Source organism: Gymnoscopelus braueri (assembly GCF_963280865.1).
Source record: "Gymnoscopelus braueri genome assembly, chromosome: 22".
NCBI classification, from domain to species: domain Eukaryota; kingdom Metazoa; phylum Chordata; class Actinopteri; order Myctophiformes; family Myctophidae; genus Gymnoscopelus; species Gymnoscopelus braueri.
The window spans coordinates 45,622,712-45,648,050 of record NC_137624.1 but is presented as its reverse complement, the minus strand read 5'-3'; the positions used below and the strand labels follow the sequence as shown (position 1 = coordinate 45,648,050).

The window sequence follows — 25,339 nt, the reverse complement described above, 5'->3', positions numbered from 1 at the left end:
TGCATCACATCTATAACTAGTAACAAAACACATTATAAAGAAAATTATTAAAGCATATCACAATAATGCATCACATCGATCAATAATCCAGTGTGAAAGTATCCAAACTAAGCAAAAACAGCCGATCTACAAGCTGATGTAGAAATTAGCTGTGCGAAAATAGCCGATCTACAATCTCAGAAACTGACTGACTGACTGGAACAGGAGGGGTGCATAAACATTGCTGCTTGGAGACAACAGGATGAGGGGCCATCTGGTGGACAGACAGGGAAGCACAGGAGGAGAGACTGGAGGAACAGGCAGGAGGACAAAACTCCTGCTCCATCATCACAGCATCAACCACTTCCTGAGAGGAAAACAACCAGTGGCGTCAGTTCAGCAAAAGCTAAGGTATGGCAAGGTTAGGGTTGCCAACTCCCAGAGATTAAAATAAGAGACACCTATCTTGGGTCAAACCCCCCTAAACCCCCGAAATGCATAGAAAACTATGCATTAAACCTATAACACAATACAAACACAATGGTCTTACACCTGCATTAGGCTACTATTCATGATTTATTTTCTTATCTTTTCTTTTCTGGAGCCAAGGTCCCTGAAAACAACAACTATACTGTTGATGCACTTATTTAATACTGACTATAAGAATACATGTTTATATACTGACAATACTGACTATAAGAACACATATTAATACTAATGATACTGACAATAAGAATACATATTTATACCCTAATAATACTGACAATAAGAATACTGGTGAAGAGGAACTAACCTTCACTTCCTTCTCCTCCTGCAGCATCTCCACAGAACATTCACCTCCTCCTGATCTTCTTCTGCCATCAGTTGTCTCTCCTCTGCTCCTGGTTCCTCTGTCTCCAGGAGTCTCTCCTCTGCTGCTGGTTCCTCTGTCTCCTCTGGTTCTATGAGTCTGACTCTCTCTTCAACTCTCTTCCTGCACATGTAGAAAATAATCAATAAATGACTTCACACATGATGATACATGATGCATTATGCATGAACACATGATGATACATGATGCATTATGCATGAACACATGATAATGTATCCTAGCAGCACTGATGTCCAGATGTGTAAGTTGATGAACTGCACGTGTGCAGAGGTGATAAAGCTGTCCATATTGTGCAAACATACCTGGCAATAAAAACAATTCTGATTGTAATATGTTAATCCTTAATTTAAATGAAAGTTAAAGAACAGCAGTTATACAAAGTCTCATATATTTGATCTTGGAAATTTGGGAGATGAATACAGCAAATTCATATTAATGTCTCAAGAAATAGTGACACTTTTTCTGCGTATATACCTGTGTGTGTGTGTGTGTGTGTGTGTGTGTGTGTGTGTGCGTGCATGTGTTTGAGAGAGATTGAGAGAGAGAGAGAGAGAGAAAATAAGATTGAAGACACACACACACACACACACACACACACACACACACACACACACACACACACACACACACACACACACACACACACACACACACACACACACACACACACACACAATGCAATAAATGTATTGACAACCCAACGTCTTCTTCAGGGATTGAGATACATAGAAACTAAGAGATATAATTTACTGAGAGAGAGAGAGAGAGAGAGAGAGAGAGCGAGAGAGCGCATCATGGCCTGAAAATATACATTTTCTTGAACTAAAACAATGTTTGACCTACAAATTAATTTAAATGACACTTACATGTCATTGAGAAGAGATGAATCATTTTCCTCAAGGACTTTGTTGAAAATGTCTTTGGCTTTTGGCCCACTGGAATCCACGAGGTCACGCAGTGCCTTCATCTTATCCATAATGGTGGGCTTAGACGTCACAGTATCACGACCCTCATAGATATTCATTATGGTCTCATAGGGGATGGCCCGCTCATCAATGAGTCGTTGCAGGATGACGGGTGCGACCATCCTCACTCTCCTAACCAGGGAACCCTGCTGTTGATCCACAAAGTCTCTCGCTGAAGCTAAGAGGAATGAACATGAGTTGTGTGAGAAACACATTGAGACATCATAATGAACGTTCTATGGTTTAAAATGCATCACTCAGCTCATTTCTTCATAGGGGTGTGTGTGTGTGTGTGTGTGTGTGTGTGTGTGTGTGTGTGTGTGTGTGTGTGTGTGTGTGTGTGCGCGTGCGTGTGTGTGGGTGGTCCTATGTTTGAATCCTATGGCCGTACGGTGAAGAACGGTCATACCTGGTGTCTGGTCTTTCATCCTGAGGGACTGTAGCTCTCCAGAGATGGAGTCCACCTCATCACGACTCTGAGGAGAGAGAGAGTTCTGCTGAGTGTCTATAAAATAACCTTCAGAAACACCTAAAACCCACTACAATAATACACTAGAATAATCCAGAGTTACAATGGTGGCATTTAGTTCTTATTCAGAACAACGTACAAAGTACCAGACATGAGTAAACACCATGAACTCTAGTTGGTCAAGTCAATAGAGTCCAGAATATAGGATACTAGGATAGGAGGTAAACATCAAACATCAGTCTAAATAATAAAACATATAACATAAAGTATTATCTAAATATACGTAAATAACATACTATGCAGCATATGTGGAAAGAAAACCGCATGTATCTAAATATAATGTAACACAATAGACCACAAGGATCCACTGAGGAAGTTACAAGTACAAACACATAACCATCATCATCATCAGGCACATTGCAGAATGAAACACCAATGATTGTATTTTTAATTAATTTAGTTTTCAACATTATTTCCTTTTCTACATTCCCTATTTAAAGGTTCAATCAATGCAGTTTTAAAATGTAGAAGGATATATTCTGACCAGGAATGGAGGAGGGATGGACCTCAGAGGATGATGCTTATGAAGTCCAGTGAACTGACAGGCAGAACACAGGTCATAGTCAGGACACACTGTACACTTCCACCTGGTGCCCATAATTCTTCTTTCCACAATGCTTCCCTCACATCCATCACAAAAAACATTAGGGTGCATCATGGAAGTATTCTCTGGAATACAAAAGATAACAATTAATTAGCATAGATTTAGTATAATCCAGATAGACTGGAGCTCACTATAAACACAGCAACAGGCTTTGTCCTGAATATTACCAGTGAAAGGCTGTTTAAATGCCAAATCAGTTTAAATACTGTGTTTGCAACATGCTGGCTTTTTCATAACAGCAGTGATATTCACATTTGTGTGTTTTCTTTTTAAATGAGTTAACACGTTTGATGAGTTGTTACAACAACTCATCTACTACTTTAATCTGATCCACTCTGTTGTTTTATTTCACAGAGAAACCAAAGTGTTCTCAAACATGAGACCTTAAAGATGTAACTTCTCCCCAAAATGACTTTTACTTTCCTATCAATGACTCACGCAGTGAATCATTGACTAGATGCAGCATTTGCATTGTTACGCATTCCTTTACAGAGAATGGAGAATCCAAAAACAAGAGAGTAAATTAGAAAATACTTGATGAATTGAAAATAAACTAGAAAAAGTGCTCCTCGGAGCACAGGTCTCCGCCAGGTCAGGGGCCTGTTCCTCAAAAGGTGAATTAGAGCTAAAGCCTGGCTTTTCCACCTATCCTGGCTTAATTTAGCCAGGATTAGAGCTGAGTCGGTTCCTCAAAAGGTGAATTATCTTGAAGATTAGTTTAGCCAGTTCACCCTGGCTAGGTTTAGCCTTATCCGATTCCTCAAAAGAGAATTGAAGCAAGCCTAGCTTAGTTACCATGGCAATTTAGCTGTGAAGTTAGCCTGGTCAGGAGCAGGCTAACAGCCAAGCTTACTTAATCTAGTGCCTTGTTCTTCAAGTTTTTCCACAGTTAATTCAAAACATGTGTTTGTATATGGACTCATTTTAATGACCCTGCATTCAAATAAAATGAAATAAATACAATAAGATATAATCAAATTAATTACTGAAATAGTGTGTGACCATGAATCATAATCATAATTGTTTCACAATGACTCATGTGATATGTAATTGTCACTCTGTTAGAGTTAACACTATAGTTCATCTTGTTGTTAGATGTTTGATAATATTTCTTTTTTTTTTAAATATTATAAAAAATGTCTGACACATACATACACACACATATACCCGTAACTAATAATTTATATATATTTATATATATATATATATATATATATATATATATATATATATATAAATTATTAGTTAAGGGTTTAAAGGAGCCTCTTTGTAAGTCAATGAGGAGCATATTTTAAATTATCAATTTCTAGTCAATGGAGAAATTATTTTTTATTTCTTGTCCACCTTTGGAGTTACATCATGATGGCAAGGTAACTACACAACCCAAACCTCTACCAAAGTGGTCTTGCAAATGTGGGGTTATTTATTGCGTGTCTCGTCCCGTCCCATCCCGTCACGGCCCCCTGTCGCGGTCAACCCCCCCCCCCGTCCCCCCCGTCCCGTTCCCGTTCGTCCCGTTCGTCCCGTTGCCCGTCCGTCTCACACACACACACACACACACACACACACACACACACACACACACACACACACACACACACACACACACACACACAGTGTGTGCTTGCAATACTTTGCCATGCTTTCTCCCTGGATCTATTTATTGCGGTCGCGTTTCCTTTCTTGCTTAAATACATTTTACTTCCTTGTATGATTTCATGAGCTGCTGCAGTGCTGCTATTCAGCCACAGAGAAGAACGCTGCTCTGGTTTTGGACTCCGTGATTGGTAAAGTTCAAGGAATCTGTGCTCGAGTTCATGGTCTTTTATAGAAATACGTCAGCCTGGCTTCATTATCCTGGCTGGACACAGCCTGTCTTGACATAGCCTAGCTCGACAAAGTTGCTCCTTTTCAGCCTGGCTTGGCGTCTGAGGAACGGAATAAACGAGGCTTTTCGGACCCGACTTTGTCAAGCCTGGATTTGGCTTAAGGCCAGGCTTTTTTAATTCACCTTTTGAGGAACAGGCCCCAGGTAGGATAGTGTGGGGCAGCAATGTTCGGAATTCGCCAATCAGGCTGGAATGTGAAAAATCAGGCGGATCGGACGGATCCGTCTTGATCAGTTGACTATAGAGATCATGTGTACAGATTTGTCTGATGTTTGGATCAAATCTGAAGGAGTAATATAAAAAAAGGAGTTTTATATAAGTCGGCCTCCTGGTGGCGCTATAATAGGGTAATGTTGAAAGGGTGGCATTTGTTCGTCAACGTAGTGCAAATGTGAGTGCGAAGTTTCACCGCAATCGGACGCTGCGTTCATGATTTGCAACATTTTGTTCAAAACGGGCCACTCTTGCAAACTTTAGATGTCAATCTTAGCCAATCAGGATGGAATATGAAAAATCTAACAGACCCGTCTTGATCACATGACTATAGAGATCATCTCTACCGATTTGCGTGAAATTTGGATAAAATGTGAAGGAGTAATATAAAAAAATATGTTTTATATAAGTCGGCCTCCTGGTGGCGCTATAAAAGGCAGGTGTGAAAAATGCAGGGCAAAGGTTTTTCCCTGACCTCTAGGGAGTGCACATACAAAGTTTTACACAGATCGGTGCAGTTATAGGTAAAAACAGTAATTGGCATGTTATAGCGCCACCATGAGGCTGATTTGAAATTGTTCAAGTGGCATGTCTTCCTCGGACTAGTGGCCTAGTGCGTGCAAAATGGGAATTGCAAGCTGTGCTCATGATTTGAGGCATTTTGTTCAAAACGGAGCACTTCTGCAAACTTTGGAAGCCATTTTCAGCCAATCAGGATGGAATATGAAAAATCTGAAAAACTCGTTTTGTGTAATGACTATAGAGATACTCTGTACCGATTTGCGTGATGTTTGGACAAAATCTGTAGGAGTACTGTCAAACATTTTTTTTTGCAAAAAGCGGCCTCCTGGTGGCGCTATAACAGGCTCATGTGAAAGAATTGGGGCAAAGGTTCTGAATTGGCATCCAGGGAGTGTGTATGCACAGTTTCATTACGATCAAGCCAACAGTGCCGGAGATAACCTGTTAACAGACGGACACACGGACGGACGGACACACACACACGGACGGACAGGGTGCAAAACATACTCTCTCGCCATGCCTTTCGGCCTGGCGGAGACAATAAATACATTAAAACCATAATCCTAACCCAGAGTGACTTCTAGACAGTTCAATTATTTAAAAAACACCGGAATATTTTACACTTTCGTCTCTTGTTTTTGTATTCTTCATTCAGTGTGAAGGAGAAAGTGACAAAAACAAAACTTTCCATTCATTCAAGGCTTCACTGGGTGAGTAAGTAACCGAAAGATGTATAGTTCTTGAAAGCATTGAAAAGTATCAATACTGCATTATAGAAATAAGTCTGGATTCAAAATTGACTTGAGTTAAGTACAATAGTATTGGTATCAAAATATACTTAAAGTACCAAAAGTAAAGGTAGGCCTACTCATAATGCAGAATGACCCATTTCAAGTTTTCAAATGTACATTGTACAAAAATCTAAAAATAGCAGATCTACAAGCTCACAATGTGTCTCATCGCGAAGCATTGTGAGGTTGTAGATCTGCTATTTTCAAATGGCCGAATGTTCCAGGGATTATATCTCCATGGGTCTCCAGAGTGACTGTCTTGATTGCATGAATTTAAAAGGATGTTTTATTTCTGTGTAAAAAGCTAAACTTTGAGCACAACTTCCTCAAGTCATTGTTATTATTTATAAAGTAAGTTTATTGTCTGCCAAGACAGTTATTATGGGGAAGATAATATTTGAATATGACAAATATATTACATTACATGCCATCATTCAATTAAACCGAATAACTAGTATTTACCTTGCAGGTAAACGTCTTGCTGCCAGACCAGATTGTTCTCAGGTCCCAGTAATGTCAATGTGACACATTCTGCATCGAGAGGCAACTCCACCTCAAATGCTGGAGGGTAATTTGGTCCATAGTTCAGATGATAAGTCACAGCCTGAAAACAGAGATAGAGAGAGATCTGTACGTATAGTGTTTTATATTGTGATGATACTGAATGTTTGGGGCTATTTTATATGTGATGAATTGAATACCTAGGACCCCAATGGAAACAAGACCGCAAGGACTTTTTTGGTGTTATCCTTTTAGACAAAGTGTTTGACTGTACTTACATTTCTGTCTTATAAAATATGCAATCAATCAATCAATCAATCATAGGACTATTACTATTGTATTGTGTTACTGTAACAGTGCAAGTAGTTGTTTTAGTTGTAGCAGTGGTAACAATACTAGAACTAGTAGTAATAGCAGCACTAGCAGTTGCAGTGTATTTTCCTGATTCAAAAGACTTTACCATAACCTGAGGTTGTAGTTTTAATGTGTGATACCTGGGGTTGGACTTCAGATGAAGTACATTGCAGACTGTAGGCTTGGTTTGGGGTGAGATCACAGAAGGGAGAGGTCTTGATGTGTTCATCCTCCTCATGTTGTACTTTCACCTACAATGACACCAACACAGTTTGACCAGATGGTTCAATCATAATGTCTGGTATTTGGGCAGATATGTCAGGCTATGTACACAGGCTACTATAACTGTTACTGTCAAAACAATAGCATTTTGACATTGCGCTATTATAAACTATGGCCGTGTATTGTCTGTCACATCATTTTCCTCATAGCATAATTGCCTAAGTCATATTTCTAAGGTTTTCAGGAAAAAAGAAATGAAAAATCTTACTCTCCTAACACTTATTGCCAATGTTCTCAGCCTATCAGAATGATTGTTACATTCAAAATAATTTCTGCCGAAGTCAAATGTTTTGACTTAAAATCACTTTCTGCCCAAGTCATTTTGTAATGTAACAAGCATTCTGATGGCTGAGGACATAGGCAATAAAGCACAGTGAAGCAGCAATGTTAGGAGAGTAGAGTTAGGCAGAATTGTCAATTTGACCAAAAGATTACTTAGGGAATTATGCTATGAGGCTAACAACATACGTATGCCCACAGCTGCAGAACAGCTGGCTGTCTTTTTAAAATAAAAATTAATCTAATATTTTAGTATAATAAATGTAAAGTGATGCAAACGCACTGAGATGTTACTACTTAACATGTTTTACCTCTTTGAGAGGAACATTGCTGGGCAGCAGAATTACACTCAGATTGTGAGTTTGTTTCGGTGGTTGAAGGAACAGCAGAACTCGACCACATGTTGGTCTAAAGTTGTTGTGATTCCTCCACATGAGCCCATAGAGAGATGGATGCCTCACATTTACAACCACATGAGTCTGGGTCACTTCCTGTGGTTCTAAGAGCTTCAGCCCTTCCTCTGTGATGTGGGCCACACACAGATCAGCACCTGTGACAAGATTTAGAAACATTTTAGATTAAATTCGATGTAAGACAGAAATACTCAAATCCTATATAGTTGACCCAGGTTTCCCAGGGCTATATACTTGGTCCGGTCCCTTTTTTCCCTCTACACCAATAGCCGATCTACAAGCTCACAAGGTGTTTGTTGTGTTGCGATGTGAGTTTGTAGATTGTAATTTTTTTGCATATCTATAACTCTATCTATAACTCTGTTGTCAGATGGTTTGATCAAATACAACATCCCACATTGCTTTTAAACATGTTGTTATCTGTTATACTGTGGCACTTTTACCCACAAACTTTAAAATGACTTTAGCCTGAGTAAAACTAAGTTTATGACATTTGGAAATTGTAAAATAAATATGGAAATAAATGTAGTAATAGATCAGGTAAAGATTGAAAGAGTAAATGAGATCGAGTGTCCTAATTGACCACAGACTCTGCTGGAAATCCCATACAAAATATTTTTTCTCCAAACTGGCATTAAAAATAAAAGCATTAAAAAACATATTTGCACTTTGCACTAAGGTTAATAAATGGAGCAGGATACCTTGATCATACTGATCTGATAAAAGGTCAATTTTTAAAATCCATGTTTAAAGCCTGGAATAAAAGTTTACCAGGAAACGCTTTTTAATGAGAGAGATGATAATTCTAATTTACAAAACAAAACAGAATTTGAAACATTCATTTACTTATTCAACACTGAGAAAAATGTGCATTTCAATAGGTGGTTTAACTTTCTGGAATAATCTTGATAAAATTTTGATTTGAAATTTTGCAAAAATATTAAATAGTTCAAGCACTGCTATAAGCAGTCACTCATACAAAATAATGGACAGTTGATTTTATATTGACTATGATTCTTTACTTGATATGATGTATTTTTATTACTTTTATTATGATTGATTTACATTTACTGTATGTAAAAAGTATTATATAAACGTTTTAGTATTTTTCTATTATAACATATTGTTTTACAAAATATTGTTATATGACAAGGTAAGAAGGGGGCCGGACAAAATAAGATCTTGCTTCTCTCTGTCCCTTCTTGAACAAAAATGGTTGTGCTTTGTTATTGTATTAATGATGTACACCCGCAATGTCTCCCGCACAGGAAGGGACACTAAAGCCAGACATCTTATCCACTTGCCTAAAGGAGAATCCCCCTTGGCCAGAGGAGATATTAGGCTTTTGGTCTTCAGTCAGAGACTCTAAGAAAATCTGCTACACAAGGCACCAACCTGCTCATGAGCAGCAGTTAGGGGTTCAGTGTCTTGCTCAAGGACATGTTGACTGACTCACCAGGTGTGACGTCACAGTGTGGCAGGTGTAGCTGGCAGATAGACTCCTGAGGACACTGGACGTTAAACAGAGGACCTGCAGGAGTCCCTCCTGTTGACTGAAGCCATCTTTCATCCCACTGAACAGTCCTGTAGAGGACTTCTCCTTCCCCTCTCGTTTTAAACACCAACCCTGTCTCACTGCACTGGAACAGCCACGCCCCGGGGAACTTGAACCTGTGACACAAAACAAACATTTTGATTCATATAATTGACTTAGTTAAGTCTCATGTTGCCAAATGAATTTACAATCCCAGTGGTTGAATAGAATCAACATGTTAGTGGAAACAGGAAGACTCAGCTGTGGTGAGTGATCAGCGGATGTTCTATGTCTATATAGGCAGATACCAACCAAACTGTTTAGGAGGAATTACCTGTATTCATTGGTTGTCTGATCTGTGTTCACATTCGGTGAAAATCTGTTCCAGAGGTTGAGAGATACAACAAGAGACATGGTAAGAGATCAGAAACATTAAATAAAACAGAGAGTGTGTGTGTGTGCGTGTGCGTGTGCGTGTGCGTGTGTGTGTGTGCGTGCGTGTGTGTGTGTGTGTGTGTGTGTGCGCGTGCGCAAGAGAGAGAAAATGATAATTCTTGGAGATTATATTGTTAGCTCCCTTTTTAAACACTTAAGCCATATACTTCTTTGTACAACAGTGAAAGATGTGATGTGAGTTTGTAGATCTTCTATGTTCTTGCAATTATAAGTTTCCCAGAGCCTCTACCTTGATTTATTCTAAAAGAGCTACCTGATTGAGGGACAAACTAGTACACAACTACCTCCTTCTAGAAAGGAATTTTTGCTTAAGAGGCCCATTGTATCATTTAAATGTATGAAATGCCCACATTGTTCCAATGTAGAACAAACTCTTATTGATTTCAAAACCTGCAAAACGTACAAGGTCAATGATTGTATTCATAATACCACCTTTGTCATATACAGATGGATTAACCTGCACTTGTCCTGTGCTATTGGAGAGTCCTATGGGAGAACAGAACGCCTTGCAGAGCACAGATATACTATATGTACCAACAACCTAGATTACCCTTTAGCCAGGCACGTTAAGGGTGTCCACAATAGTAATGACACTCTTTTAGGCATTATAGGCATTGATCACATCAAATCGGCTTAGGAAATTAAATCAACGGGAACCTTATTGGATCCACTCCCTGGACGCACTCAGTCCTGCAGGTCTAAATGAGGCTCTATGCGTTTTATTTAGTTATTTTTTTGCAGCTATATACTATACATATGTTTTTTCCCACAGTTTGTTTTACCTTTATACCATATTATTTTTAATTGTCTTCGCCAGGCCGAAAGGCATGGCGAGAGAGTATGTTTTACCCCCTGTCCGTCCGTCCGTCCGTGTGTCCGTGTGTGTGTGTCCGTCCTTCTGTCTGCGACCAGCTAATCTCCGCCACCGTTGGCCCTGTCGCTATGAAACCGCACACACACACTCCCTGGATACCACAGCAGAACCTCTGCCCCACATTTTTCAGATCAGCCCGTCATAGCGCCACCATGAGGCCGACTTTTGCAAAACCCATTTTTTTACATTACTCCTACAGATTTTATCCAAACGTCATGCAAATCGGTACACAGTATCTCTATAGTCATGTGATCAACCCGGATCTGTCCGATTTCCCATATTCCATCCTCATTGCCTATGGTTGGCTTCCAAAGTTTGCAGGATTGGTCCGTTTTGAACAAAATGCCTCAAATCATGAACGCAGCTTGCGATTTCCGTGAAATTTAACAAACACATTCCCACTAGGCCGAGGAAGAAATGCCACCCTTTTTCACATTGGCCTGTTATAGCGCCACCAGCAGGTCTAATTTAGCAAAACACATTTTTGGAAAAAAATGCCTCAAATCATGAATGGAGTGTCCGATTGCCATGAACGACCTAAGAATAAATGGCACCCTTTTCACATTGGCCTATTATAGCGCCACCAGGAGGCCACAATAACGTACCTGACCTGGCGGAGACCTGTGCTCCGAGGAGCACTTTTTCTAGTTTTGTTTCTTTTGCTGCTGTTATGCTTTATATTTGTATGCATTTTTCTTTCTCTTCTTAATATAGCCACGCACTCATGTGCAATCCATAACATTCCTGTGTTATTCTCATATCCCTATCAGTGTGGTGCTCAGGCACACATTGTAGTTCTGGGTGTGTTTGCTACACTAATGGTGATTGACTAACGGTGCTTCATCTCTCATGTGTTCTGATATTATTTATGGATGTGTTTGTTTGTCAGTCTCATACTTGCCCTGATGAAGACCAGTTCTGGTTGAAACATGTTGGCTTTTTTACAACTTTGTAGACATGATTAAAGTACCTTGATTTTTTTTTTGCATTTATGCATTGTTTCTGGTGTAAGGTATGTTATTTATGTATTGATTAATTCATTAACTCATTCATTCATACATTTTTAACACACCAACTTTTAAACTTTTGAGGTCCAGTCCTGGCAGTCATCCATATTGGGAGTTCAAAGGTCATTCAGTGGGTATACGTGTGTGTCATAAAAGCTGTATGTGTGTCAGAGGTGGAAAGTACATATACTCAAGTACTGTACTTAAGTACAGTTTTATGTTATACAATACTTCTACTCCACTACATCTCACAATACTTCTACACCACTACATCTCAGAAGCAAATATTACACTTTTTACTCCACTATGATGATTATGAATACAAAACATAAATTAACCAATTACAACACATTTTCTACTAAAAATAGCAGATCTACAAGTTCACAACGCATCACAATGTGACACGGTGTGAGCTTGTAGATCGGCTATTTTTGAAAAAGTTTGAAACATTTGAGTACCTTTGCTTTGATACTTTAAGTATAATTACTTAACTCTTTGCCAGAGTATTTTCATGATGTACTCACCCAGTGCCAAGCTATTTTCGAGTGATTTTTGTGTTTTTAGTAGTTTTAAAGTTGTCATAAAAGTTTAGATCCATATTTATCGATCGATTCACTGTGTGTTTCCGGAGCAGGAGTCTCTGACTATTGCTCCAGATGCAAAACATTGCACCCGGAGCTAGTGTCCCCTTCGCTACAGGCCGTTGGAAATACGCGTCTCCTCGGAAAAATTGACAACAAAAAAAAGAACAGAGATACAGGCGAAAGAAAAAAAACTACAAACATGGAGTCGACGGGAACGGAATGACGCTATATCCATTATTTCCGTATCCGTTTGTGCTACAGTTGTACTGCTTCAAGATTAGACCGTGATCTTCTCTAAAATAACAACTACATGTTAAACTTCATAAATACTTCACATGAAAAATACAAGAAACATGAATGGAGTTGAAGATCCTCAGAAAAGACATGTCAGTCTCTCTTTAACCACATGAACCCTAGTCTCTATTCTGGACAACATGTCATAATAGATACACATACAGTAAACATTCAGTTTTAACCCATTAAGACCTGAGGCCCATTCTACAAATGCCTTCTAAACCACTAGTTCTCAAACTTTAAAGATTTTTTTTAAGAATCCCCAAAGATAGCAGATATACAAGCTCACGCCGAGCTTGTATATCTGCTGTCTTTGAATAGTCAACGCAAAAATCTAAAATGACACGGATGCTTTCCCATTTTTAATGGGTTAAAATAGCTGATCTACAAGCTCACAATGTGACACGTTGTGTGTGCTTTAATGTGTGTGTGTGTGTGTGTGTGTGTGTGTGTGTGTGTGTGTGTGTGTGTGTGTGTCTGTGTGTGTGTGTGTATAGAACATTGAGGAGGAGGCCGGAGGAGGAGGACAGCCATCTAACCCTGATAGAGGGTGTGTGTGTGTGTGTGTGTGTGTGTGTGTGTGTGTGTGTGTGTGTGTGTGTGTGTGTGTGTGTGTGTGTGTTCCTCCATTCTACTTACTTCATCTGACACAGAGACACTGAGGAGGAGGAGGAGGAGTCATAAACACTAAACCCAGGATAGAGAGCTTCAGTGAATGTGGACTGGTAAGTGTACAGGTGTGTTAATGAGTCAGAGGACACTCTGTAAAAACACAGAGTCCCAGCAGAACAGTCCAGATACACTGCTACTCTGTTGGAGCCAGAGGGACTGACAGGGAGGAAAGTGTGCTTCTTATCGTGTGTGACAATGTATAGGTCACTCTGTTCCTTACAGTACAGTCTCCAGGACATGTCATTATATCCAAACCAACAGTCATCACCATCTCCTCTCCTGTTGATTCTTCTGTAAGTCACTGCTATAAAAACATCTCCACTCCACTCTACCTCCCAGTAACACCGTCCAGTCAGACCTTCTGTACACAGAACCTGTGGGTAGTAATCAAACCTGTCAGGATGATCAGGATAGAACTGTTCCTCATTCATCCGTGTCACCTTTCTGTTGTTCTCAGACAGAGAGAGGTATCCGTTTGCTGTGTTTGTGTCCAGTGTGAGATGATGGAAATCTGATAAAAACAACAACAACAACAACACAGTAAACATTAAAAACATCATCCGCTGAGAGAGAGAGAGAGAGAGAGAGAGAGAGAGAGAGTGCTTTAATGTGCACGAGTGTGCATGCGTGCATGTACAGAGAATTGAGGAGGAGGAGGACATGTAAAAAATCAGAGTACTTTTTCCACCATGATGTGTGTGACAGTCCCTCATCTTTACATTGTGTCACTGAGCTCTTCAAAGGTGAAATAGTGTCTAAATAACATCATGTTCTGCCTCATCACTGCCATGCAAACCAAACATTGTCTGAATCATAAGACCTTGTTTATCTCTATAGGAACGTTGCTGTGGGATTCACAGTCTACTGCCTGCAGAGTAACAAGGAAACTCATTCCATAAAATACATGTTAAACTTCATAAATACTTCACATGAAAAATACAAGAAACATGAATGAGTTGAAGATCCTCAGAAAATACATGATGTCAGTCTCTGTTTAACCACATGAACCCTAGCGTCTGTATTCTGTCATAATAGATACAAATATAGTAAACATTCAGTTTGAACCCATTAAGACCTGAGGCCCATTCTACAAATGCCTTCTAAACCACTAGTTCTCAAACTTTAAAGATTTTTTTAAGAATCCCCAAAGATAGCAGATATACAAGCTCACGCCGAGCTTGTATATCTGCTATCTTTGAATAGTCAACGCAAAAATCTAAAATGACACGGATGCTTTCCCATTTTTAATGGATTAGAATAGCTGATCTACAAACTCACAATGTAACACGTTGTGTGTGCTTTAATGAGCGTGTGTGTGTGTGTGCGTGCGTGCGTGCGTGCGTGCGTGCGAGTATCAATGAAAATCTACAAGCTCACAACGTGTCGCAAAGCGGGTGAGATTGTAGATCGGATAATTTCAAATAGCCAAGAAATATATAGGGAAGTAACTAGAAACTAAAGTTTTCAAATAATTGTAGTAGGCTAGAGTAAAAGTACAAAATAGGCTACAGTATGCTACTGAGATAAAGTAAAAAAAAAAAAGAAGATCTCAAAATTGTACAGTACTTAGGTAAATGTACATAGTTACTTTCCACCGCTGTCTGTGTCTGTGTGTGTGTGTGTGTGTGTGTGTGTGTGTGTGTGTGGTTAACATTGTGTATTCCAGACATAAGGTGCGGTGTGTGTGTGTGTGTGTGTGTGTGTGTGTGTGTGTGTGTGTTAATGTGTAGTTATTATTGTGTATTCCAGACATAAGGTGCAGTGTGTGTGTGTGTGTGTGTGTGTGTGTGTGTGTGTGTGTGTGTGTGTGTGTGTGTGTGTGTGTTAATGTGTAGTTATTATTGTGTATTCCAGACATAAGGTACAGTGTGTGTGTGTGTGTGTGTGTGTGTGTGTGTGTGTGTGTGTGTGTGTGTGTGTGTGTGTGTGTGTGTGTGTGTGTTAATGTGTAGTTATTATTGTGTATTCCAGACATAAGGTGCAGTGTGTGTGTGTGAGTGTGAGTGTGAGTGTGTGTGTGTGTGTGTGGGCACGTGCACACATAGACATCAAAGGGGGCTCAAGCCCCTGCCCTTTTAACCGTCTGTAAAAAGTATCCTCTCAGCATTTATTATGGTAAAAGAAACACAAATGCCTCCTTTCCATGAAGAACCCGAAGGTTATCATTCAAGAATTGTCTTTTCCGAACTTTCATGAACATTTTATGTTGAAAGAATTGCCCTCTGTGTATAAATCCATGCCGTATGTCCACTAAAGCTTGATTATATTTAACCCATTAGGACCTGAGGCCGATTCTACAAATGTCTTTTACATCCAAACAGTTTTCTGAAAAACGTATGTTGCTGTATCTTTTCATGTCAAGGACCCCCACAGTTATATGTATTTGGCCACAGATCCCCATCTCAACATATGATGATCCAGGGACCCCCAAAAGCAAAGATTTGAGTAAAAAAAAATCCATTTGACTTCCACACATTTTCACAATTACAAAAAGCGAATCTACAAGCTCATAGCGTGGCATAAAGTGTCGCGCTTGTATATCTGCTATTTCTGAATAGCCAACCAATGTGCTATAATCTAAAATGACACAGATGCTTCCCCGGTTTTAATTGGTTAATTGAGTGCGGTGTCACACTCCGAAAATAGCCGATCTACAAGCTCACAACGACCTTGTAGATCGGCTATTTTCGGTGTGCGAAACCACTCTCAATTATATGTATCAAGGCAAGCCCTTAAATCAAAACCAAACCCGGCCGGGCGCTCACATGTCCACAATCACAAAGACGAGCAGACATGAGTGGTCCGTCTTAACTCTTTGACTGCCAGGAATTCATTAATTCATTCATCCATCTATCGTCCTCTTGCCAGTGAAAACAGCGATTTTACTGAACCTTTGAAAAGTCATGGAATATTCTCTGTTAAAACATCATCTGCTGAGAGAGAGAGAGAGAGAGAGAGAGAGAGAGAGAGAGAGAGAGAGAGAGAGAGAGAGTGCTTTAATGTGCACAAGTGTGTGTGCGTGCATGTACAGAGAATTGAGGAGGAGGAGGGAGGAGGAGGACATGTAAACAATCAAGAGGAACCTTTGAAAAGTCATGGAATATTCTCTGTTACCTCCGTCCTCACAGAGATCGGCTCATTATACACACAGGGGTGTCGTAGTCGAGGGGAAAAAAATGTCCGGTCTCGATCCTCCATTCCAGAGCTATGGCTGTTTGAATGTAGCTTGTTTTTTGAACAAGAAGAAATACAACAGAAAGCCGAAAAAAATGTACTCTTATAAATCCTTTCAAATGAAAGGTGCCTAGAGTTTTTTTGTTGTGATCACATGATTTCTGGGTGTACTATAAGCAGGGGTGAAAGTGGAAGAGAGTTCTTGCCGGAACTGTTAGGACGCGCGAGGGAGACATTTTTTTTGCGGTTCTGGGCGGATTGGGTCCGGTTTTTTCGCGGTTCTGGGCGGATTGGGTTCGTTTTTTTTTCCAGTTTTTGGTTTCTTTATTTTGGTTTTAGGGTTAGGATTAGGAGTTAGGTTAGGGTTATGTTATTTAATTCATATTTTTGCCTGATTTTACCAATTTATTATCACAAAAAACAATTTCTGCCTAATAAAATATTCAAACAAAATGGGTTTATACTAATGTTTAGGTACTTTTACTTTACTGGAGTATTTCCAATTGTCTATACTTTTACTTTACTCCACTACATCTCAGAGGCAAATATTGTACTTTTACTCCACTACAATTATTTGAAAACTTTAGTTACTTTGCAGATATACATTATTACATTATAAATCATACATTAATCCCTTTAGCCCTATTTTATACCTAGGCTATTTGAAAATAGCCGATCTACAAGTTCCACAAGCTTGTAGATTTGCTATTTTCAAACATTAGTAGTTTTACTTTTGGTACTTTAAGTACATTTTGATACCAATACTTTTGTACTTTCACTCAAGTAAATTTTCAATTCCAAACTTTTAACAGAGTGCTTTACATACATACATTGCAGTATTGATACTTTTACCAAGTAATTGAGTACTTTTCCCACCACTGTACCTGGGCGTTGTTGTTCTACAAACATGGTGTTTAACCACATTGTCAGCTTCTTCAACTCTGTCTTCTTTTCTCTTAAACATCTCAGTTAGTTTTCGTTGCATTGTGCTTCATTTATTTTTTAAATTGCATTCTTCATCAAAACAGTGTTTATTTCCCCTCGCGTTTCTTTTCTTTTCTTTTTTTCTCCAGAAAAGACGTGTTGAACCAATCAGAACTAACTATGCTAGTCTGTCAGCCAACCAGAAACATGTTTTGAACGTTGGTGGGGATTTAATTCGTCGTAAAGCCCGCCTTCTTTATCCGGTAATTTGCACATACACACATAGGCACGGACAATGGCCGTTTCCGTATCCGTTTTATACCGGATCTCCAAGCTGCAAAGTGAATTGATCCCAGTCCCAGTTTCGTTTCGCTGGAGAAGAGGAGATCGCTTCTCGGCTCCGTAAAATAAATAAACACCGTAAAAATAGCACGGATTAAGCTGACACAAACACACAGTGGAACAATTCAAAAGCACTTTATTAGAAAATTTAATAATTGTGTATGTTAATCTGACGTTTAGATTATGTTTTCTTCTTGAACATGGCCATGGGTCTGTGGCAGGTTATTTAATATGGGATTTTCACAACTACCTTCGAATTTTTCTTACCGGAACGGCGTTCCGGACCGTGCCGGCCCACTTTCACCCCTGACTATAAGTCGTCCTTGGCAGTGAATGTGAGACAGGTTTGTGTGGACAAAAAAAACCCTGAATATTATTCTGTTCATTTCAATCTTATTTGTCAAGTAGGGGTCTCTGGGCTACATGACCAGTGTCTTGCATAACAAACACAACACTGTCAACAGCAAATGATCACTAATCTGCACAAACAATTTATCTTATGTATCTAATTCATCCAATTGTGTTCAGTGACACATTTTAGGTGTGATGGCAATTTATACCCTTTAAAGCTTTAGTCATTAGCAGTTGGTATTAGACTAAGAGTATATGTGTGTTCTAAATACTATATTGTTTCATTGCTGTTCATATATACACCCAAAGAAAATATATTACTACCTTAGGAAATCATTAAAGTGGAAGGAAATTATAGTTCTGTTAGAATGATATTCTTAGAATTAGATTAATTGTGCTAAATGTGTTTATATGCATGTATAAGTTGGATAAGGTCATGACAACAAGATAAGTACGTTTTAAGTGGCAGTGGCCCTGAGAACTCACTTAACCCTGAGACTGGCGGGCCATGGGTGAAAATTCGTATAATGTATGTACTTTTCCACTGTCTGACATGAACTTTAGAAAACTGCTTGCATAGCGAAACTTAGTGTGAAACTCACTCCCAGTTCCTGGCCAACGCATCTAGACAGTAGATGCTTAGACTGCATCCCATGTTAGGGAGGATGTGCATTCCACAGGTGCACTGGACTCTACCCGTGGGATCCAAGGTCAACATTCAGCCCGCAAATCAGCACAGGGATGGGGCTGTCTGCCCACCCTGATAAAGAACTATGGTGGACCAACAGCGACTCCTGTTGATCATTTTATAATATGGATAGTATATAGGCTCCAGGGAAATGGTAGCGAGACTCAGACTTCATGAACTGAACTCGAGGCAACTTGTTGCTGCTTGTTGCAGTTAGTGGGAGCCCAGAGATCTCTGTTAAGTACAGTTCTATATTCAATCTGTAATTATTTTAACTTACTGCTTAATTAATAAATGCACTTAATTTTAACAGTCTTGTCTGCTCTTAATTTCACCAATACAGCGGACGCGCGGAGAGCGTGATCTGAAGGGTAACAATTATTACATTGCACAATTTGTCTGTTGTTTTTAGCCCCAGTCTCCAACAGGTGACATCACATCACAAGACTATAAAGTACAAAAGAAAAGCATACAGATTGATAACTAAACATCCTTTTCATGAACCCAAATGCATCCTTTTCATGAACCCAAATGAAATCCCTCTAGGTGGTCAAGAAGCATGAGACGATACTATTAAAATGATCTTAATAAGGTGAATACAGTGAAAACTGCACGCACACTCCCTGGAGGCCAGAGCAGAACCAGTTACACAAATCGGTCCACATTATCTCTATAGTGATCAAGACGGATCTATCCGATTATTCATATTCCATCCTGATTGGTTAAGATTGACATCTAGGGTTTCAGGAGTAACCTGTTTTGAATAAAATGCCTCAAATCATGAACACAACATTTGGCGTGAAACTTTGCACGTACATTCCCACTATTCGCCAAGGAAGAAATGCCCGACATGTTTAAAATTGGCCTCAGGGTGAAGCTATAACAGACAATTCACATTTTGGCCTATATTTCTTGAACCGTAGCTCATACAATCAAGATAATTTTTTCCCTTGGATTCCTTGGATCATTACGGAACTCCCCAAATAAGCCACACCCATTTCCAAGTTTTCCACCATGTTGCATTTTCTTTGCATAACACAGTTTTTGCTGCAACTCCTACCGATTTTGTCCAACCCTCAACCAAATTGATACACATTATCTCTGTAGTCATGTGATCAAGATTTTTCTAATGCTATTTTTGTTTGACTACGATTGGCTTTCACAGTTTGCTGGTGCGGCACGTTTGCACATAATGGCACAAGCTTTGTTGGACCCATCAGTGAGAAAAACTCCCAGTAGGCCAAGGAAGAACCTCCATTCACATTGTCCTGGTATAGCGCCACCATGAGGTACATTTTTGCTACCTGGCCTGGCGGAGACCTGTTCTCCGAGGACCACTTTTTCTCGTCTGATTAGCTTTTGTATGACATGTAAAACAGTTTGGTTAAACCCTGTCCTCAAGGAGGAAATTAAAAGTACAGTATCACCCAGGGCCGGAATTTCACGGCAGCCATGGCTCTCGTTTCCCCTCTGTTTGGCTATGTGCCGCTCGAAAAAAATAGATGCCCCACGGCCACAGTGGCCTTGATGCCCTGCCTGCACTGCCCCAGCTGATTGCACCGTTTTCTCCTAAGCACTACCGTCAATGTGTTTTTTTGACACCAGTTGTCTGTGGTTGAGAGTGTAAATTCGTATTGGAAAACATCAATTGAAACGTTGCTGCGCAAATAACCAGTAGTAGGTTTGATTTTGAGGCTGATATGAATCGAACGCAGCTTAAAATGCCACAGAAGCTTTGTATGTCCAAAAACGTTCCTTTTAAAAAATATTATTTAAAAACAATTTCAAATAGTGAAAATAGCCGATCTGTAAGCTCACAACGCGTCGTATCCCTATGCATGTGAGCTTGTAGATCTTCTATTTTCACTATTTTAGAACTGCACTCTTGTATGATAAAGTAGGGCATTCATTTATAGTTGAAATATGGTGATACAAGGTTTCTGACAATATATATAAATATTTTGTATTTTTCCATCAAAACATTATTTGTTTATGAGTACCTGTCATGGTCCTGGTGGGCCTCACCCCCACCAGGACAAGGAACTGTGTAACCTTGACGAGGTGTGACGGCTTAACCCTACCTGGTGCCTGCCCGGGCTCGGTGCACGGTGGGCCTGTAACCCCAGGGGGGCTTACGGTACCAGGAATCCCTCGCTCTACGCGGGGGTTTTCGCAGCCTGTCAGCATGCTGCAAGGTGGCAGCCCCACCAGCTGACTAGCCATCGCAGGGCCAACTACCCAGCATGGTGAAAATAAAACAGTTACGAAACCAATTAAAGCAACTAGAAGAAACCGGACGGATCAACCCGGCAACAGACCCCTGCCTGTCCCCGACCTACGACAATTGGATCTCCGACAAAAAACCCGTATAGCCTGCTGGAATGTCCAAACACTCCTGCGCCTTGGCTATCCAACACTACTCTCCCGTGAACTCTCTAATTACAACATTGCCCTTGCTGGCCTTTGCGAGTCACGCTGGCGTGGAACTGGAGAGACCATTGCCGGCGACCACCTCTTTCTCTGGAGCGGCCCGAATGATGGGAGAGGCCTCCATGGTGTAGCCCTGGCCATCCCGCTATACCGGAGGAAATCCGTCATCAGCTGGAAACCAGTCAGCGATAGACTACTCTCTGCCCGTCTCCTACACCAACATGGGAAGATGACAGTTATTGTCGCCTATAGCCCAACCGAAGCAGGGCCGGACTGGGACCAAAATTCAGCCCTGGCATTTTGGTCCGGACCGGCCCACCACCCCCCGGACCATTTTGTGAACGGGGGGGGGGGGGGGGGGGGGGGCGTTTCACTGTTTCAGCCCAGCCCTGCACATGAACTCTGCAGCCGCACTGAGGCCCCTGCTGGAAAGCATCCCAGCCCAAACATTAACGTAACTAATAATTGGGCCACACGACCCTGAAATGACCGTAATAATCCTAAAACGGGAGCAAAAATATTTGATTTAAAATATGCCCACCGGGCATTTGCCCGGTACGCCAAATGGCCAGTCCACCCCTGAACCGAAGTCACTCCAGACGAGGCAAAGGACACTTTTTACGACCAATTACAAGACGCCATCCAGGCAGCCCCCCCTCACGACATTGTCATTGTCCTCACCGACGCCAATGCTACAATCTCCACACCGGATCCCACCCTCCCGGTAGTAACAGGTCCCGTCTTTATCGACAGTACAACCAATGATAACGGCCAACGATTATTGAATCTATGTAGAGCCACCAACCTCTGCATTGCCGACACATGGTTTCCTCGGAAACGGATCCATCACTGGACCTGGTACAGCCCAGACGGAAAAACAAAAAAAGCCATTGACCACATCCTCATATCCCGCCGATGGAAGACATCGATCACCAACTGCCGTGTCTTCAGAGGTGCACAGCTTGCCAAAACAGACCACCGACTGCTGATAGCTGACCTGCGGCTGAAGCTCAAAGCAGTGGCATCAACCAACGCCTCCCCCAGACTGGACTCTTCTCGTCTGCAAGACCCGGCCATCATGGAGTCGTACAGGTGCTCTATCGCACACCCCAGGACTGGCCCCACTTTAAAAATGAGGTCATTGAGGCTTCCACAGAATCCATCGGGCGAACAAGACCTGCCCCCAAGAAGCCCTGGATATCCCAGAACACACTGGACATCGTAAACAACAGACGAGCTGCCCGTTTGCGAGGGGACTTGGACCTGTATCGGCGCCTCAACAGCCAGCGCAACATCTCTATCCGGCGCGACAGGGAAAACTTTTGGAGCAATCAAGCGACAGCCATGGAGACGGCTTCCCAAAATAACAACCTGCGGCAGTTATTCAACCTCCTCCGCCAAGGGAAAGCAGGCCCCCGCCAGCGCTCTTTCTTAGTGAAGGACGGGGCCGGCAACGTCCTCTCAACTGAAGCCGACTGCATCAGCCGTTGGAAGGAGCATTTCAGCGAGCTCCTAAACCATCCCCCTGCCCCGGAAGACCCCACTCTCACCAGACACTCCACCGCAAACCCGGACTGCTCCATCACCCCCGTCTCCCCAGCCGAAGTCAAAGCAGCCCTGACAAAGCTCAGGAACGGCAAAGCCCCTGGCATATGTACCATCACAGCAGAGATGCTGAAGGCCGGGGGAGACAACATCATCCTCTGGCTCACAGAGATTATCAACCTCGTGTGGGTCTCTGAGTCGCTGCCTGATGACTGGAGGCGGGGCATTATACTTCCCTTCTGGAAGTGAAAGGGAGATCAGCTGACCTGCAGCAACCATAGAGGCATCACACTCCTCTCCATCCCCGGTAAACTCTTCACCCGTATCCTACTCACCCGAGCTCTACCTGCAACCAGAAGCAGACGGCGCCAACAACAAGCTGGGTTCATGCCCAACCGCTCCACCACCGACCACATCTCTGCTCTCCGGCTCTTAATAGAAAAGGCCCGGGAGTTCAGAAAGGACCGGCACCTGTTTATTGCCTTCATTGACCTTAAGGCGGCCTTCGACACTGTGGACCACGGGTCCCTCTGGAACATCCTGAAGTCCCTCGGCGCCCCAACAAAAATCACCACACTCTTCAAGCAGCTGTACCATGGTGCGGAAAGCTGTGTGCGTGTGAATGGTCGGGACTCCGAGTGGTTCCCCATAAACAGCGGGGTAAGGCAGGGCTGCGTCGCTGCCCCAGAACTCTTTAACTGTGTCATTGACCACCTGATGTCAAGAGTCTGTGAGCGGGTCCCCGGGGTGTCACTCGGAAGCTACACTCTGAAGGACCTCGAATACGCTGATGACACCACTCTGTTCAGTGAGACTGCCGATCAGCTCTCTGAAGCCCTCAGCGTGTTTGACGAGGAGACCAAAAAGCTCGGCCTGAAGATAAGCTGGCACAAGACCGAACTTATGCACGTAGGCGACGGACCTGACCCACCACCCCTTCTGTTTGATGGCACCCCTGTCCACTTTGTCCCAACATTCAAGTTTCTAGGCTCGACAGTGTCCAACACCGGCAACCTCAAAATAGAGGTCGACCGACGCCGTGCCCTTGCAGCGTCCGTCATGCAGTCCCTATGGAGACCGCTGTGGCGACACCGGCACATATCCAGGGAGACAAAGCTCAGAGTCTACAATGCCTCTGTCATTTCTGTCCTCCTGTACGGCTCGGAAACATGGCCGCTGAATAACACTCTGGCGGCCAGGCTCGATGGCTTCGACTCCAGAGCCCTCAGGAGGATCGAAGGCATCACGTGGAGCCAGCATGTCACAAACCAGGCTTTAAGAGAGAAAACCCAACAGCTCCCAGCATCCCGCCTTGCAGCAATGCGACGAGTGCGCTGGTATGGCCACATCATCCGCCTGCCCGTGGAACACCCAACAAGCACCATCCTGGCCTTCAATCCCCAGCAAGCCGGTTGGAAACGTCCCAGAGGCGCCCCCCGCACCCGCTGGCTGGATGTAATAGCCCAGGACCTAAAGGCTTGTGATGTGACTCTGGCACAAGCTCAACACCTTGCCCACGACAGACCCAGATGGAGAAACCTGGTTGCTACAATTGGCTCTACGCGCCTTAGATGACAGCCCCGCTGCCTCATCTATAAGAAGTGCAAGAGGACTAAGTAGTATTTGCTTGCTTTATGTTTAAATGTTTCAACTTTAATACAAATCTAAGTTTCTGAAACTGATTTGGAAAATCTTCTGACACTATAGGCTATACGTCATAACAGGTAATCTGTGGTCTAGGCCTCTCCAAAATCTGTATCGGCATTGGACAAAAAAATCTGGCATCGGTCAGGCTCTAGTTGTCACTGATAGTTATACTGTACGTATAGCCTACTACAGGGGTGCCCATTACGTCGATCGCGATCGACCAGTAGACCGCAGAGGCTGCGCAGGTAGACCACCTGCAATGCCCCTGACAAAAAAAAAAAAAAAAAAACTTTTTTTTTTTTTTTTTTTTTTTCAGGCTCTAGGTGGCGCTGTGGCAGAAAACGGTGGCGCGGCACTAAATGGGGGGGGCGCCAGGAAAAATATTGAAACAGTCCTAATGCCTTAAGGTCCTTACACACCGGGGCGATTTCTTTCATGCGAATAATACGTCTTTTTTTAAAACCTTATAAAGTCAATGCAAGATTCCACACCAGTTTCGCGGAGCGAAAAAAGCGTCTTTTAATTATTCGGAACGAGTCCGAATTTTGCGTAGGCCTATATTCGCATATTCGCCGGTGTGTAACCGCCTTTAATGTTGTTATTTAGCCCCCATAGGTAAATGTTT

At 41.9% G+C, this 25,339-nt stretch overlaps 1 protein-coding gene across 1 annotated transcript in view; it reads right to left on the bottom strand.

Annotated features, from left to right (window-relative positions):
• Positions 1 to 3,394: 3,394 nt before the first annotated feature.
• Positions 3,395 to 25,339, bottom strand: part of LOC308079077 (NACHT, LRR and PYD domains-containing protein 1-like) — a gene marked incomplete at both ends in the record, with an annotated part of 57,576 nt that continues 35,631 nt past the window's right edge. The window contains 7 exons of the mRNA XM_080420415.1: positions 3,395 to 3,432; positions 6,826 to 6,967; positions 7,359 to 7,469; positions 8,241 to 8,329; positions 9,664 to 9,863; positions 10,061 to 10,105; positions 13,581 to 14,124. Coding sequence (XP_080276541.1) covers positions 3,395 to 3,432; positions 6,826 to 6,967; positions 7,359 to 7,469; positions 8,241 to 8,329; positions 9,664 to 9,863; positions 10,061 to 10,105; positions 13,581 to 14,124 — 1,169 coding nt within the window. The remainder of the gene's footprint in view (positions 3,433 to 6,825; positions 6,968 to 7,358; positions 7,470 to 8,240; positions 8,330 to 9,663; positions 9,864 to 10,060; positions 10,106 to 13,580; positions 14,125 to 25,339) is intronic.